Source organism: Cucurbita pepo, chromosome LG12 (assembly GCF_002806865.2).
Source record: "Cucurbita pepo subsp. pepo cultivar mu-cu-16 chromosome LG12, ASM280686v2, whole genome shotgun sequence".
NCBI lineage: Eukaryota > Viridiplantae > Streptophyta > Magnoliopsida > Cucurbitales > Cucurbitaceae > Cucurbita > Cucurbita pepo.
In genome coordinates this window covers 1,437,992-1,452,836 of record NC_036649.1, presented here as the reverse complement: position 1 = coordinate 1,452,836, position 14,845 = coordinate 1,437,992, and the positions used below count along the sequence as shown (strand labels likewise).

The window sequence follows — 14,845 nt, the reverse complement described above, 5'->3', positions numbered from 1 at the left end:
CGTTTCTTTTTTAAGAAATTAGAACGTCGTTCAAAATTATGTCTATTCATAGGATACCCAAAGAGACGAAAGGTGGTTTGTTTTATGACCCTCAAGAAAATAGGGTGTTTGTATCAACAAACGCTACATTCTTAGAGGAAAACCACGTAAAAAATCATCAACCTCGTGATTAGTAAGTCGATCCTTCACAGGTTGTGCAGTTGCAAATTCAAAAGAACTAAGAAGCCATAAGTGAGGAAAACATATTGAGCCCAAATATCATCTTCCCATACATAATTGATTGAGATATTTAAATCTTCCGTTATTTAATTTTGAGAGTTTAATTTTTTAATTAAAATTTTGAATTTGCATTAATCGCTCTCAAAGTAGAGTGATTGTTATAATTTCAATATTAAATTTTTCATTACAAATTTTTAATATGAAATTATTGAATTTCAATATTAAAATATTTCCCTTTTATTTCTCCTTAGTGTGGGTCGTGAAGTCCAAGTAGATTAAAGCCCATTCTTTCGTAAAATTGAGATCTCGACATTTTGTCGACATTGACATTTTAAACTATGGTATGATACAATAAAATATATTTTCATTTTTTTTCATAATTAAATAATTAAAATCATATTTCTTATTATATTTAAAATTACTTTCAAATTATTAAAATAAAATTTAATTATATAAAACTCGTGTTTAAAAATATAAAACCAGCACTCAATTGATTTAAAATAGTTAAAAATATATATCTAAATAATTTATAATATTTCAAAATTACTCTCCAACATATTTTAATTTTTTTTTTTATGTATAAATCTTATTTAAAAATATTAAATTAATTTTTTTATTTTATTTTTAATTTTTTCATCTTTTTATAGGATGACGATTTAACCTCAAAAAGGTATCAAATCACTTTCAATGTAACTTGCGAACCACTCCTTAATTTATTATCTCAATTGACGTATTTTTTTATTATTATTGTATATTCTTTAATATTATTATTTTGTTTACTTGTGAGAAAATTCTCGGAAAATAAAGGTTTAATTGCATAAATGGGACTTCTAATATACTTTAATTTCATTAATATCCACTTTTATCTTTATTTTAAACTCAAAGCAACCCACTAGATAAGGTTAGCTTGGAGATACATTTACCATTATGCCCATTAATAGAAATTCTATAATTAGCATACGAAATTAAAATACAATAACATCTATGACAATTAATGCAAGGGTAAAATCGTAATAAGGGCAAAATTTTAAAACTTATAGTAATTCAAAACTCGAGAGTAAAAATATAAATTGAAATTACACTAAAAATTAGGGACCAAAAGTGAAATGATCAAATAAATGAATTGAAATCACATCCAAGTGACAGTAATTTAATTTCAACGTCATGTACCTGCGTTTTAAGTAGTTTAATCATACAAATTTCATGTTTAACTTGAATTAATCATATATTAAATATTTATGGTAAGTTTAAAAAAAAAATACGTGAATAAAGACAAAACATGTAAAAGTATCTCGGTAACTGTGGAGGATATTTTTGGAATTTGTAAAGTAACCCTCTAACTTTACAAAATTACGTACCCCACCAGTCCCATTCGGTGAGATTCTTCCAGATTCCTCTTTTATCTTTTTAGGGAAAAAATAAATAAATAAACAAATAAAAAAATTAAATCTGTGTTTTTAATCTTATCCTTTTTAATTAATTTATTTTTAACAAAATAAACAAATTAAATTTAATATTATCTCACGCGAACATGCGAAAGTACGAAATTACCCTCCACTCCGGAAGCCGGCCTATAAATAAGGGATCAGCTCCCTTTTCTGCTTAAGTGCTTCTATCATTGTTTAATTTCGCAGATCGTGGCAAATATGTTGGGCGTATTTAGCAGTTCGATTATATCGCCGCCGGACGAACTGGTGGCTGCCGGCTGCCGGACTCCGTCGCCGAAGATATCGTCCACGGCGCTGGCCAAGCGGTTCGCGGATTCCAATACTGCCGCCGTCTCCCTCCAGATCGGTGACCATGTCCACCTCGCCTTCACTCACCATAACGAGTCTCCCTTGCGCCCCAGGTACCGGAGATTCTCCGTTCAAAACGCCGTTCTACGGCGGAGCTCTGTTAAACTCAATAATAATCTTTATAAATTATGTTAAACAATTTACTAAATACAAAATTAATTCAAATATTAAGTGGCTAATTAATATAAAAGTGACCGCAAGGGTGTTTTTGTCATTTCACAGATTTATTATAAAACCGCCAAACGATAATTCCAGCATCCAATGTTCCCGTACTTTCTGAAAAGTGAAGCCATATTTATTTTATATTTTAAACTTAATAAAAACCATATTTATTATGTCCTAAATTTTTAAAAAAATTAATTTATAAATTAAACAAATATTAATTAGTTTGATAAATATTTATTTTTAATAGAGGTAAGAAGTTCAAGTCTCGAAATAAAAATATATTTTAAATCAAAATTTGAATATAATATGAATTTTCCTATATATATATATTTTTAATTTATTATCGATATTTAATAATTTTTAATATAATTAATAAACTTATTAGATATAAATTTAAAATTTTAATTTAATGAAAATCCAAAAAAACGCCATTGTAGATCACTGGCGGTGAAGGAGGAGATCTTCTGCTTGTTCGAAGGAGCTCTAGACAATTTGGGGAGCTTGAGGAACCAATACGGCCTTCCCAAATCCACCAATGAAGTCATCCTAGTAATCGAAGCTTACAAAGCTCTTCGTGATCGAGCTCCATATCCGGTCGATCATGTCGTCGGCCATTTCAGCGGCAGCTTCGCGTTCATCCTCTTCGACAACTCCACCTCCACCCTCTTCGTCGCCTCTGTAAGTCACCTTCTCAGATTCTAATCTCCAAAATCGAAGTTAGAAAGTACTGATTTGTTATTGGTTTTGGTTTTTGCAGGATCAGTTCGGGAAGGTGCCTTTGTATTGGGGAATCACCGCTGATGGATATGTCGCGTTCGCCGATGATGCTGGTTTACTCAAAGGCGCTTGTGGAAAATCCCTCGCTTCGTTTCCACAAGGTATTTCGAAACTCGGCGCGACTTTCATGGAATTAGAAAAATTAGGGCACGGATTCATCTGAATCGTTGTTTATATTGCAGGCTGTTTTTACTCCACATCGGTTGGAGAATTGAGATGCTACGAGAATCCGAAGAACAAGATAACTGCTGAACCTGCTCCTGAAGAAGAGATCTGGGGTGCAAAATTCAAGGTATGCGATTATTATACTCTATTTCATATCTAGAATTAAGAAAATGGATGCAAAATTAGGCTTGGAAATTTACTGATAGCGTCATTGTGTGAGTCAGTATGAGTATGAGTGTCAAAATTCTTCCTCTGAGTGATGAACACAGCTGAAGATCCAAAGATTATGATTTAACGTTGCACTTGATTACACCACAAATTGGTGGAGAAAAATCATGCCCATAGCGATGATCTTATCTCAATGGAACTGGAAAGTACTTTAGCTATAATAAAGAATTCACTATCTTTTGGACTGTGGATATCATAAAGTAGTGGATAAAGAACTAAATTCTATGGCATACATACATGATGAGACATTCACTTTGTAGGTCCTCACCCATTGAACAATTCTTCTAGCATCTTATATTTGGTAATTAAAAAATGTTTGTTTATGATCTTCTTTTCCTTACTCATCTTTCATGCTCTGATTCTGTTTTGATCCAAAATAATGTTCTTTGAACCTTACATGATGAGTGATACATCCAAAATAATGGATTTGGTATATGAAATTACATCCAAAGGAGTGAAAATGGACATTAAAAAAGTTAGTTCGTGCTTTTTTGAGAAACCCCACCAAGCTCATAATGTAGAAACCTGATTTTAGATTGGCAAGTCAAGATTAATGAGAAAGATAATCACTGCAAGTTGGCTCTAAGGAAAGTTGGTTCAAATCATGGCGGTCGACTAGGATTCAATATTCTGAGGATTAGGTAGAAAAAGTTGTTGGGACGTGGAGCCTGTGTTTACTTATGGGTTAAGTAGTTTAAGTCTAAGATAGAATCTTATCTTATATTATTTATAATCCTATCTGATGTAGTTTTCAAGATGGATTGTTGGTTTCTTATTTAGTTTTCAAGATAGAATACGTGTAACTAGTGGAAGTCGTCTATAAATAAACCTTAGCTACCGTGAAGTTTTATATTTCGGTGTCTCCATATTCCTCCTTGCGTTTTCTCTCTTTTGTTGCCACCGTGAACTTTTGCTTTTCGGTGTCTCCATATTACTCCTTGTGTCTTCTCTCTTTTGTTGCCACTGTGAAGTTTTGCATTTCGGTGTCTCCATATTTCTCTTTGTGTCTTCTCTTTTTGTCGCTACCGTGAAGTTTCGCGTTTAAGTGTCTCCATATTTCTCCTTGCGTCCTGTCTTTTGTTGCCACCGTGAAGTTTTAAATTTCGATGTCTCCATATTCCTCCTTGTGTCTTCTCTCTTTTGCTGCCACCGTGACGTTTTACATTCCGGGGTTTTCATATTCCTCCTTGTGTCTTCTCTCTTTTATTCTCATGTTACTCATTTAGATCGAGAGCGTGAGTTTTGCGATCTTAACATAAATTACAACTAAAGAGACGAAAATAGAACATTATAGAAAAAAGTTGATTCTATCTCTTTTGAGAAACCCCACCAAGCTCATTAAACCAACCTTATCGTTTGTGGTTATGATGGATGCTTGACTTTTCAGGTGGAGGGGCCGCCAGCGGCTGTATCAGCCACAGGGTTGGGGTATCAAAATTTCCCAATGGAGATTTCATAGAACTATGCGCTATCAGCCATAGCGCAGTAACTTACGCGGGGGAAGGTAAGAATGGTGTGCTTATTTTACTGTGCCGAATGGTTTGATTTCAAGGGGACTGTAAAACTGTAAATATGAGTCTTTGTGGTAGAAATTTGCTTGCTTTAGTTCTATACTTTTAGCCTTTCGCCAATGTACATACAGCCATCACCAGTTCTGTAAAAGTGTCTCCGATGTGTTCAAATAGTTTGTTCATTAAAACCCTTTGGGAGTTCTGAAATCTTCTCTCTTTCCTTCAATTTCCATATGGCTTCCAATTATAACTGTTGGGCCTTAGCTCATCTCAATGGGCTTATTGGGCCTCAATATAGGCCGAGTGTGGGCTTATTGGGCCCCCAATATGGGCCGAGTCTTGCTTCAACGAGATGTGGGCTTAGCGATGAATTTCAGATGATTTGTTCAATGTTTTTTTTTTTTTTTTTTTTTTTTTTTTTTTTTTTTTTTTAAAAAAAAAAAAAAAAAAAAAAAAAAAAAAAAAAAAAAAAAAAAAAAAAAAAAAAAAAAAAAAAAAAAAAAAAAAAAAGGCATTGAGAGTAATTTGCCTAAAATAGCGGGGGTCTGAGTGGGAGAATGACTCACTGAACACCGACTGATTTGGACTAGTAAATAGACGTGGGTCCCGCCTTGAATTAACAAATTAAAAAATAAAAAGAAAAAGAAATGTGGGACCCACTTTGATCCGAGACGTGATGTTTACGCCATGCAGTTTCACTTCACGCTTCACGTTCTTTTTTTCTCCTCAAATTAATCGAATTTATTTATTTATTTATTATTATTATTATTATTGTTTAAGTTACATTACTGAATTATAAATGATGAAGATTTTATTCCAAATTTAAAAATTATTTTTCTCCGACTATTTTAATTCAGAAAAGCTTTTTAAATGTTTAAATTCCAGTTAATTTATTTTAAATAAATTTTAAAATAAAGTGATAATGTTCAATCACTTTTTTAAAACAAAATCTTTATTGACTTTTTTTTTCCTACAAACTTTCATAATGTATTCACATTTTATCATAATTACTATAATTTATTTCGTCATTTGTTTATTTATTTTTAAATTAATTTCATTAATTTTTTTTAAATATCGCATTTTTACATTTATTATAGATAAAACTTTTAATCAATTAAATTAAACATAATTTTATTTTTTGAATTTTTGATGTTTATAGACAAATTCATAAATTTTTTATTTCATATCTAATAAATTTATAAACAGTATTAAGTAATTTAAAAATTAATTAATCAAATTTTTAAAGAATTAAACATAAATTCCATTTATAATTAAAAAAATTAAATACAATTTTTAAGAGAAAAAACGTGAAATACGCATAAGAAATAAATGGTTTATTAAAGTTGTCCATTTTTGCGTGTTGGTTATTTTAGTTCGGTACGTCTCATAAATGTGTAATTATGTTGGATTATTCTACTTCCTTGTGGGGACCACGTTATAGAATAAAGAATTCCCGTTTAAACTTAGAATATGAAGTTAGGGACCCGAGACTTCGTAATGTTAGCTAAATACGGTTGAAGATGGAGATTATGTTCTCTGTTTTTTTTCTTTCCACTTGCTTTTTTAATGCATTTCGTCCACGTTTTTTAAAATATTTTTCTCAAATGTGACCTGAAGGTTCGATCTTACGTCGAGATTGTCCGCAAACTCCAACTTCCGTGTGACTAATTTGTTGGTTAAGCTAGAATAAGTGTCACACAATCGTTGCAATTTTTATATATATATATATATATATATATATATATATATATATATTAAACACATATATATAAAAAAAAATAGAAAAATCACGATAATCTAATTCGTGTGGGTTTGTTACGAAATTTTTTTGGGTCAATTTGTGTGAAAATTGTTAGACGAACACGACTCTCCACAATGGTATGATATTGTTCACTTTAAGCATAAGCTCTCATGGCTTTGCTTTGGGCTCCCCCAAAAGACCTTATTCCAATGAAATTAGTATTCCTCACTTATAAACCCATGATCATTCCCTAAATTAGCCGATGTGGGACTTTCATCATCCAACACCTCCCCTCGAACAAAGTGAGCCTCCCCTTAATCGAGGCTCGACTCCTTTAGAGTCTTAGTAATTTTTGACTGCCTTCGAGGAGGCTTGGCTCCTTTTCTTTTGGAGTCTCTTTGTTCGATATTTGAGGATTTACCAATCTATTGGCACGACTAAGTTTAGGGCATGACTCTGATACAATGTTAGACGAACACGACTCTCCACAATAGTATGATATTGTCCACTCTAAGCATAAGCTCTCATGGCTTTGCTTTGGGCTTCCCCAAAAGGCCTTATTCCAATGAAGTTAGTATTCCCCACTTATAAACTCATGATCATTGTTCGATATTTGACTAAGACTAAGACTATAAAGCCTCCTCGAAGGCAGTCAAAAATGACTAAGACTCTAAAGGAGTCGAGCCTCGATTAAGGGGAGGCTCACTTTGTTCGAGGGGAGGTGTTGGATGATGAAAGTCCCACATCGGCTAATTTAGGGAATGATCATGAGTTTATAAGTGAGGAATACTAACTTTATTGGAATAAGACCTTTTGGGGAAGCCCAAAGCAAAGCCATGAGAGCTTATGCTCAAAGTGGACAATATCATACCATTGTGGAGAGTCGTGTTCCTCTAACAAAAATAAACAGAGAATTAGACAGAATTAATATATATATAAATATATATAAATATATATCAACTTCTCGTATACTATGAGCGGTTGGTGTTACTCACTTGATGGCTTATATAACATGTCTTTAAAACGTAAGTCCGCTGCCATCAAGAGTGCAATGTGACAAGTGGTTTAGCTCACCTGTCGTTGGAATTGAATATATATATATATATATATATAAACAAAACTTAGGAAGAATTAGATGGAAAAATGGAATAAAAGTGAAATCATGTGGTTGATTAAATGGTCGGGTAGGCGGATCGTGACATGTCGGAGACTTCGTTAATAATAATGATTACTATACATTTTATAAAATAATATTACTTGTTTATATCGATACCTTATTATTGTTAAAAACAAAAAATAAAAAATAAAAATCTATTTTTTTAATAAATAAATAAGTCGTAATTTTAAGCATATTTTCATTTTGCTACAAATCTTTTAAACTTTTTATAATTTCATCTTTACCCTCGTCTTAATTAAAAAATAGTTATTTTTAAATAAATTTTTTCTATTAATAAATTAATAATTAATAAGATTTTTCTATTAATAAATTAATAATTTAGTAAACAATAATGGCTATCATTTTTAAAAACATACAAAATTTGGAAATGAAATTTAAACGTTTCTATTTGAAGTGGAGCGGTTGGAAACGAGGAATATAATCTCGACCCCGACCCAATTTATCTAACCGAGAAAAATCTCTCTCCACTCCGTCTTCATTTTTTCGTTTAAATAGAGATTCTCTATTATATTTGAACGGGTGGAGACGAGGAATATAATCCCGACCCCAACTCAATTTATGTAACGGTCGCTCCCTAATTTATCTACAGAGTTTTGATTGTACAAGTTAAATAGACATCTCTAATTTCATCATGTTCGATCCATTTTTCGTTTAAGCATAGATTCCTTTATTTTGTTATTATTATTATTTTTGAAAACTGACATATAAAAAAGTTTTTTTTTTTTTTTTTTGATAAAGGCAAAAAAAACGGTATTATAGTAAAACTGCTTGACAGCCAAAGCCTTGTCAGAACTTTTGTTTTCGGCAACGAAATCTCTCCACGCGCCTTTCAAATCCGTGCGCTACACGACCAATGAGAGAAAAGGGTACCACTAAATTAAAATTGAAACGTCAAATAATATTACCAAAATATTATTTTTGGATGAAATTTAAATATTAAATTAAAAAACGCTTTTTGTCAACTATTTATTATTTTTCATTCCAAATATTTTTAAAATTATTAGATTAAATTTTTAATAAACTATAAACATTAAATTATTTCGTATAAATACTTTCGTGTCACAATATTTATTAGAATATAGATTAAATTATTTGATCCCAAAAATTTCACGACTAAATTATTATATTTTTTTTAATATAAAGACTAAATGTTACCGGTAGAAGTTAAAAATATTCATTTTTTATTTAAATATATTTATTGCCGTTTTTATGTAATTTTTTTTTTACTTTCAAATGTTTAATTAATACTTTAAACTTTTTTTGAACGGTTTTAAAAAATACCTTTAAACTATTTAAGAAAAATTTAAAACATTAATATATGGATGGAACGGTTCAAAGTTACATTAATAACGTTCAATTTTTAGAAAAAAAATATTTTTATAATGGATACGCAGACAATTGAAGAAGAAGATGATTTATAAGACTTAGAAAGACCGTTTTCGTTTATATATTGATAATAATATTTTTTAAAAATAAAAATGAAGGGATTAATGCGGAAAAATAATAATAAATTTTTTAAAAACATTTTAAAAAAATAGAACAAATTTTATATAAAAAAAATTACGTATTATTATTATTATTATTATTATTTTTAAAGTTTAGGAATATTTTTTAAAATATTTTTATTAATTTAAGAATTTAAATTTTATTATGGTAATATCACGCTCTGTAAATGATCGTGGGATCAGCTTCTCCCTTGGGCTATCCGTTACTCACGAGTGAGCCAATCAAATCCTCTGTTTCTCTCTCTCCTTCCATTAACGCATAAACTGTAAGCATCCACACCGCTTTCTAACCCCATCCCCCACTTTCTTCTTCTCCTTCATGATCTCAGAAGCGATTTTGTTTTTCTTTTTGAAGTTTTTGTTCTTAATCTTCTTCTTCTTCCAGATTTCTATTCCTAATCATTTCATTATTCTCTAATCTTAAAGGTAAACAGGGGAGGAAGATTTTTGTTCTTCATTTTTTTTCCGCCATGAATGCTTCCTTGAACACCGATTTGGGGTTTTTCTTCTTCTCTGTTAGATTTCTCTCTGTTCGTACTTCTTTTAACTGATCCACTAATTCGATTTCATAATTATTTCATCTCCTTCGCTGTTTGCTTGTCTGAATCGAAACTTGGGGGAAGATTTTGATCTTGGTTTAAGCTTCAATGTCTAAGAATCCTTCTGTGATTGATCTTGAAGCCATGCCGTTTAGTGAAGTGTTCAGTAAACTTAAGCGTTTGAGACTGTTCGAGCCCTCGCTTGGGGTTTTTGGGTTCTTTTTCGTGTCTATTTGTTTGATTTGTAGCTTTTTTTTCTTGGATTACAGAACTGCTTCAAGTAGGTTTGTGTTTCCTCTTCGATCAGAGAGATTTGTTTGGCTAAGAAACGCTAATTTTGGTCAGAATCGGACGGTTGAGTTTCTTTCTGAAGAGGGATTTGAGTGTGATTTGTTTGATGGGGATTGGGTTTGGGATGATTCTTATCCTTTGTATGAATCCAAGAACTGCCCGTTTGTTGATCAAGGCTTTCGCTGCTCTGAAAATGGCCGCCCTGATTTGTTCTACACTAAATGGAAATGGCAACCCAAATTCTGCAACCTGCCCAGGTATAATTTGAACTCAATATCAGATTCATCAAATTGTTTATTAGATTAATCCGAAACTGACGAAGAACAATCTTGTTAGCTCAATATATTTGTTTGAATGTGTAGATGATTATTATAAGTTCTAGATTCTGCCTTGAGTTTGAATTTTCTTTTTGTTTTGATTCTAATTCAGTGGCACCCTACCTGTTTTTTGGTTTTTGTTTTTTCTCCTTTGTTGACTGATTTCACCCGTGAATTGTTGGATGGATATGGGAAGGGACCTAGCTATGTAGTTTACAAGCTATTGTTTATGTATGAATTCACGAGAATCGTTGCCTTTTCGTGTTAATTATGGACGACGATCTCGTAAAGTATTGTTCGGGTTAGTTTGATTACTAAGTGCGTGTTTGTAGGTGAGTTTGAAATGGTTAAATGACTCACGAACATGGTAGTTTGTGTAGTTTTCAAGTTGCTAGTTATTGGTGTAGTGGGAGACCACGTCGGTTGGAGAGGGGAACCAAGCATTACTTGTAAGGGGTGGAAACCTCTCCCTAACAAACGTGTTTTTAAAACCTTGAGGGAAAGCCCGAAAGGGAAAGCCTAAAGAGGACAATATATACTAGTTGCGGGCTTAGGCTGTTACAAATAGTATTAGAGCCAGACATTGGGCGGTGTGCTAGCGAGGATGCTGGCCCCCAAGGGAGGTGGATTGTGAGATCCTACATTGGTTGGAGAGGAGAACGAAACATTCTTTATAAGAGTGTGAAAAACTCTCCCTAACCGACGCGTTTTAAAACCTTGAGGGGTAGCCTGAAAGGGAAAGTCCAAAGAGGACAACATCTGCTAGTGGTGGGCTTAGGCTGTTACAAATGGTATGAGACCAGACACCGGGCGGTGTGCTAGCGAGGACGCTGGGGCCCCAAGGGAGGTGGATTGTGAGATCCCACATTGGTTGGAGAGGAGATTCCTTATAAGGGTGTGGAAATCTCTCCCTAGCATACGCGTTTTAAAAACCTTGAGGGGAAGCCGGTAAAGGATAGTCCAAAGAAGACAATATCTGCGTAGCAGTGGGCTTAGGCTGTTACAAAATTTGATAGTTGAAGGGTCGTTTTTGAATCTCTCTGAAGTTTGATTTGATTTACGAGCTATCAGGTTCAATGCAACGTTTATGTTGGAGAAAATACGAAACAAACGGGTCGTGTTCGTCGGTGACTCGATTGGAAGGAACCAATGGGAATCACTTTTATGTATGCTATCATCTGCAGTTCCAGACAAAGAATCCATCTATGAAGTGAATGGTAGTCCAATTACAAAGCACAAGGGATTCTTGGTGTTCAAGTTCAAGGATTTCAACTGCACTGTTGAATACTACCGAGCTCCGTTTCTCGTCTTGCAGAGTCGACCTCCTTCGGGTGTTTCTCGAGAGATCAAGACGACTCTTAAGCTAGATCAGATGGATTGGTCCTCACCCAAATGGCGAGATGCCGATGTTTTGATCTTTAACACCGGGCATTGGTGGAACTACGAGAAGACCATAAGAGGGTAACGTTCTCGACCGCGTTTTCGAGCTTCTCGTCGTTCCATTTCCATGTTTTTCTCAATGACTGACGAATCTTTTTTCGATGTCATGGACAGAGGCTGTTACTTCCAAGACGGGAACGAGATAAAGATGGAAATGAAGATTGAAGATGCATATCAGCAGTCGCTCAAAACCGTGATGAACTGGATCAACAACGAACTAAACTCGAACAAAACGACCGTCTTCTTCCGTATGTTCGCCCCCGTACATTTTCGGTAAGTTCGTGAGATTCGTTTTTTATGTGCATTCTGTCTGGCTTTGTACATAAGATATGGAAATTATGCAGAGGTGGAGATTGGAGGAATGGTGGGAGCTGTCATTTGGAAGCTCTACCGGAGCTCGGTTCTTCGTTAGTTCCTCCCGAAACCTGGTCCCATTTTCGGATAGCGAATTCCATCCTATCAAGTTACTTAGCGACGCCAAATTCAACTAAACTAGAGATATTAAACGTAACTCGAATGACTGCACAGAGAAAGGATGGGCATTCGTCTCTATACTACCTCGGTCCCGACGTCGGTCCTGCGCCTCCTCATCGACAGGATTGCAGTCACTGGTGTTTGCCTGGGGTTCCTGATGTGTGGAATGAGCTTCTTTATGCACTGTTCTTGAAGCATGAATGGAACTCTTCAGCTTCTCAGGCCACTTAAGTTGAAGTTTTTGCTTACAGAAATGATAGCCCCCTCATCAATGGGCTCAAATCCGGTCCCAACCGGAGTCCCGACTCGACCCAAGCTCGACTCAAAGTCAAAATTTGATCTAACCTATTTATTCATTGTATCAGATACGTATTACCATTTTAAAGATTGGGTTAGCCGATGAATCAGTCTGTCGGGCCGACCTAATAGGTTTATTATTGGACGAACCAAATATATGTATATGTACATGTATATATTTAGTTATTCGTATATTATATTTTATAAATTCGAGAATGGAAATTTTTTTAAGGGACACTGTCTCCATTGTTCCTCTTAAAAGAATATATTTCGACTTTGAATGATGCAACAGTGACCTAAAATCGTAAATCAGTCTCTATTTTCTTTTCAAGTCACCGCTTGCACCATTTCAGGTCTCAGTTTTTCATAACATATATATCGTTCAATAAAATGAACAGTACCTGCCTATAAATCGACAAGTAGAAGCTCTCATTTACTCTCTCACGAGACTCTTCTGAACCAATAAAAATGCGTCACATCAGACAGTAACCCGAGCTTTTTACGTACCCACGTGTAGACAAATATTGTCGTTAACAAAGAACAAACCCTACCCATCCACTCATCCCTATACACTTTTTGTCATGTCAAATAAGGGAGAAATCCCTTAGCCATGGTGAGTAGTTCAACCTATGTCTTCTTCTTGTTTGTTCCTATTTAAATCTAGTGGAAATGAAGCAAACCAAGTAGAGTTTCTTGAGTTTTAGGGTTTTGTTTCGGAGAATTCGAGATGAAAATCGGAGTAGAAAACGATGAGTTGTTGTTTGCCAAGCTTACTAGACGGATTTCGCTTCTCATTGGATGACGACGAGCTTCCGATCGTTCATACGGTTTGTTTTGACTCGCTGGTTTAGCCCTTTCGATTCATCCCTGTTCATTTATACGACTATTATTCAACCTGAACGTAGTACGTTTAGTTGTTCACTTTGGGTTAGGTTTGTGTTTATTTAAAGAGCCGAGCTATTAGATTTGATATATTATGTGAGATCCCACATAGGTTAGAGAGGGGAACTAAGCATTCTTTATAAGGGTGTGGAAACCTCTCCCTAGCAGACGCGTTTTAAAAACCGTAAGGCTGACGGTGATACGTAACGGACCAAAATGGACACTATCTGCTAGCGGTGGACTTGAGCTGTTGCATATTTCATTCGAAAGTTTAAAGTCTGAATGGTGAACTAGCTACCCATCAAGTTTAGAGGTCATGCTTATAACTCGACCTATTATTAATGTTTTAGGATCTGACTAGGTCAGTACACCGAGTCCAAATTGGGCAACTTCCATTGATGGTGGATCACAAACATGGCTTTGTAAGAGAGTAAAGGTACTGGAGTTTTCATCCTGACACGGTTACCGCTGTCGAGGAAGAAGCCGAAGAATGCCACTAACTATAATCATTAACGATCTTTTAAACCAAAAAAGGGGTAAGCTTATAAATTTTGTAATCGTTTTTTATTATTTCAAGTTTTTAGTAATATATTAATATTTAATTATTTAATAACTCATATGTGAGAGTTATATGTTGGTAATGTCACTTATGAAATAAAGATAACTGAATTTTTGTCTATTTTTTCTTCTTGAAATATGATTAAATAACAATAATAATAATAATAATTAATAATAATAAATTCGAAGATAAATAATATCATTTGATTTAAAACGAGCTAAAACCCATTTTTCCAATAAATATATATATATATATATATATATATATATATATATATATAAAAGTAATGAACAAATTAACCATTAAATAATTTTGCTAAAATTCATATCACTGTCACCACGATATCAGGGTTAGACATCGGGTGATGTGCCAGCGCGAGGAGGCTGAGCCCTGAAAGTAGGTGGACACGAGGTAGTGTGTCAGCGAGGTCACTGGGCCCTGAAGGAGGGTGAATTGTGAGATCCCACATCGATTGAAGAGGAGAACGAAACATTCTTTATAAGGGTGTGAAAACTAGTCACGAAAACCAAAATAAGACAATATCAACTACCGGTTGACTTCAACATTACAAAGTTAATTTTGTATAAAAAAAAAATTCTAAAGAACTTATTAAAGATTTAAAAATTGCAATATTTATCTTCGTAAATACAATTTATTTAAATTAAAAGGTTAGGGTCACCAATAAAATTATTATTCTAAAAAAAAAATCCTTTTTTTTTTTTAACATTTATTTTATTTTTTTTTTTATATTTATTTTAAAAA

General features: G+C 33.5%; 2 protein-coding genes across 3 annotated transcripts; both read left to right on the top strand.

The window, feature by feature from the left end:
• Positions 1–1,815: 1,815 nt before the first annotated feature.
• LOC111807192 (stem-specific protein TSJT1-like) lies at positions 1,816–5,068 on the top strand. The gene is made up of 5 exons (XM_023692795.1): positions 1,816–2,068; positions 2,618–2,858; positions 2,938–3,058; positions 3,140–3,249; positions 4,738–5,068. The coding sequence occupies exons 1-5, from the start codon at positions 1,866–1,868 to the stop codon at positions 4,807–4,809; spliced, it is 747 nt and encodes a 248-aa protein (XP_023548563.1). The 5' UTR covers positions 1,816–1,865; the 3' UTR covers positions 4,810–5,068.
• Positions 5,069–9,460: 4,392 nt separating this feature from the next.
• LOC111807398 (protein trichome birefringence-like 11) lies at positions 9,461–12,850 on the top strand. Of its 2 annotated transcripts, XM_023693109.1 has the most exons (5): positions 9,461–9,550; positions 9,711–10,371; positions 11,503–11,892; positions 11,986–12,144; positions 12,216–12,850. In XM_023693109.1, the coding sequence occupies exons 2-5, from the start codon at positions 9,932–9,934 to the stop codon at positions 12,574–12,576; spliced, it is 1,350 nt and encodes a 449-aa protein (XP_023548877.1). In that variant the 5' UTR covers positions 9,461–9,550; positions 9,711–9,931; the 3' UTR covers positions 12,577–12,850. The 2 variants fall into 2 exon arrangements, with proteins under 2 accessions (XP_023548877.1, XP_023548876.1); XM_023693108.1 differs by lacking the exon at positions 9,461–9,550 and having other exon boundaries at positions 9,557–10,371.
• The last annotated feature ends 1,995 nt before the right edge of the window (positions 12,851–14,845 follow it).

Coding starts and splice junctions, on each gene's coding strand:
- LOC111807192 (XM_023692795.1), top strand. CDS start 1,866: ATGTTGGGCGTATTTAGCAGTTCGATTATATCGCCGCCGGACGAACTG. Junction 3,059..3,139: donor CCTCGCTTCGTTTCCACAAG/GTATTTCGAAAC, acceptor TTTATATTGCAG/GCTGTTTTTACTCCACATCG. Junction 3,250..4,737: donor TCTGGGGTGCAAAATTCAAG/GTATGCGATTAT, acceptor TTGACTTTTCAG/GTGGAGGGGCCGCCAGCGGC.
- LOC111807398 (XM_023693109.1), top strand. CDS start 9,932: ATGTCTAAGAATCCTTCTGTGATTGATCTTGAAGCCATGCCGTTTAGT. Junction 10,372..11,502: donor AAATTCTGCAACCTGCCCAG/GTATAATTTGAA, acceptor ACGAGCTATCAG/GTTCAATGCAACGTTTATGT. Junction 12,145..12,215: donor TTCGCCCCCGTACATTTTCG/GTAAGTTCGTGA, acceptor GAAATTATGCAG/AGGTGGAGATTGGAGGAATG.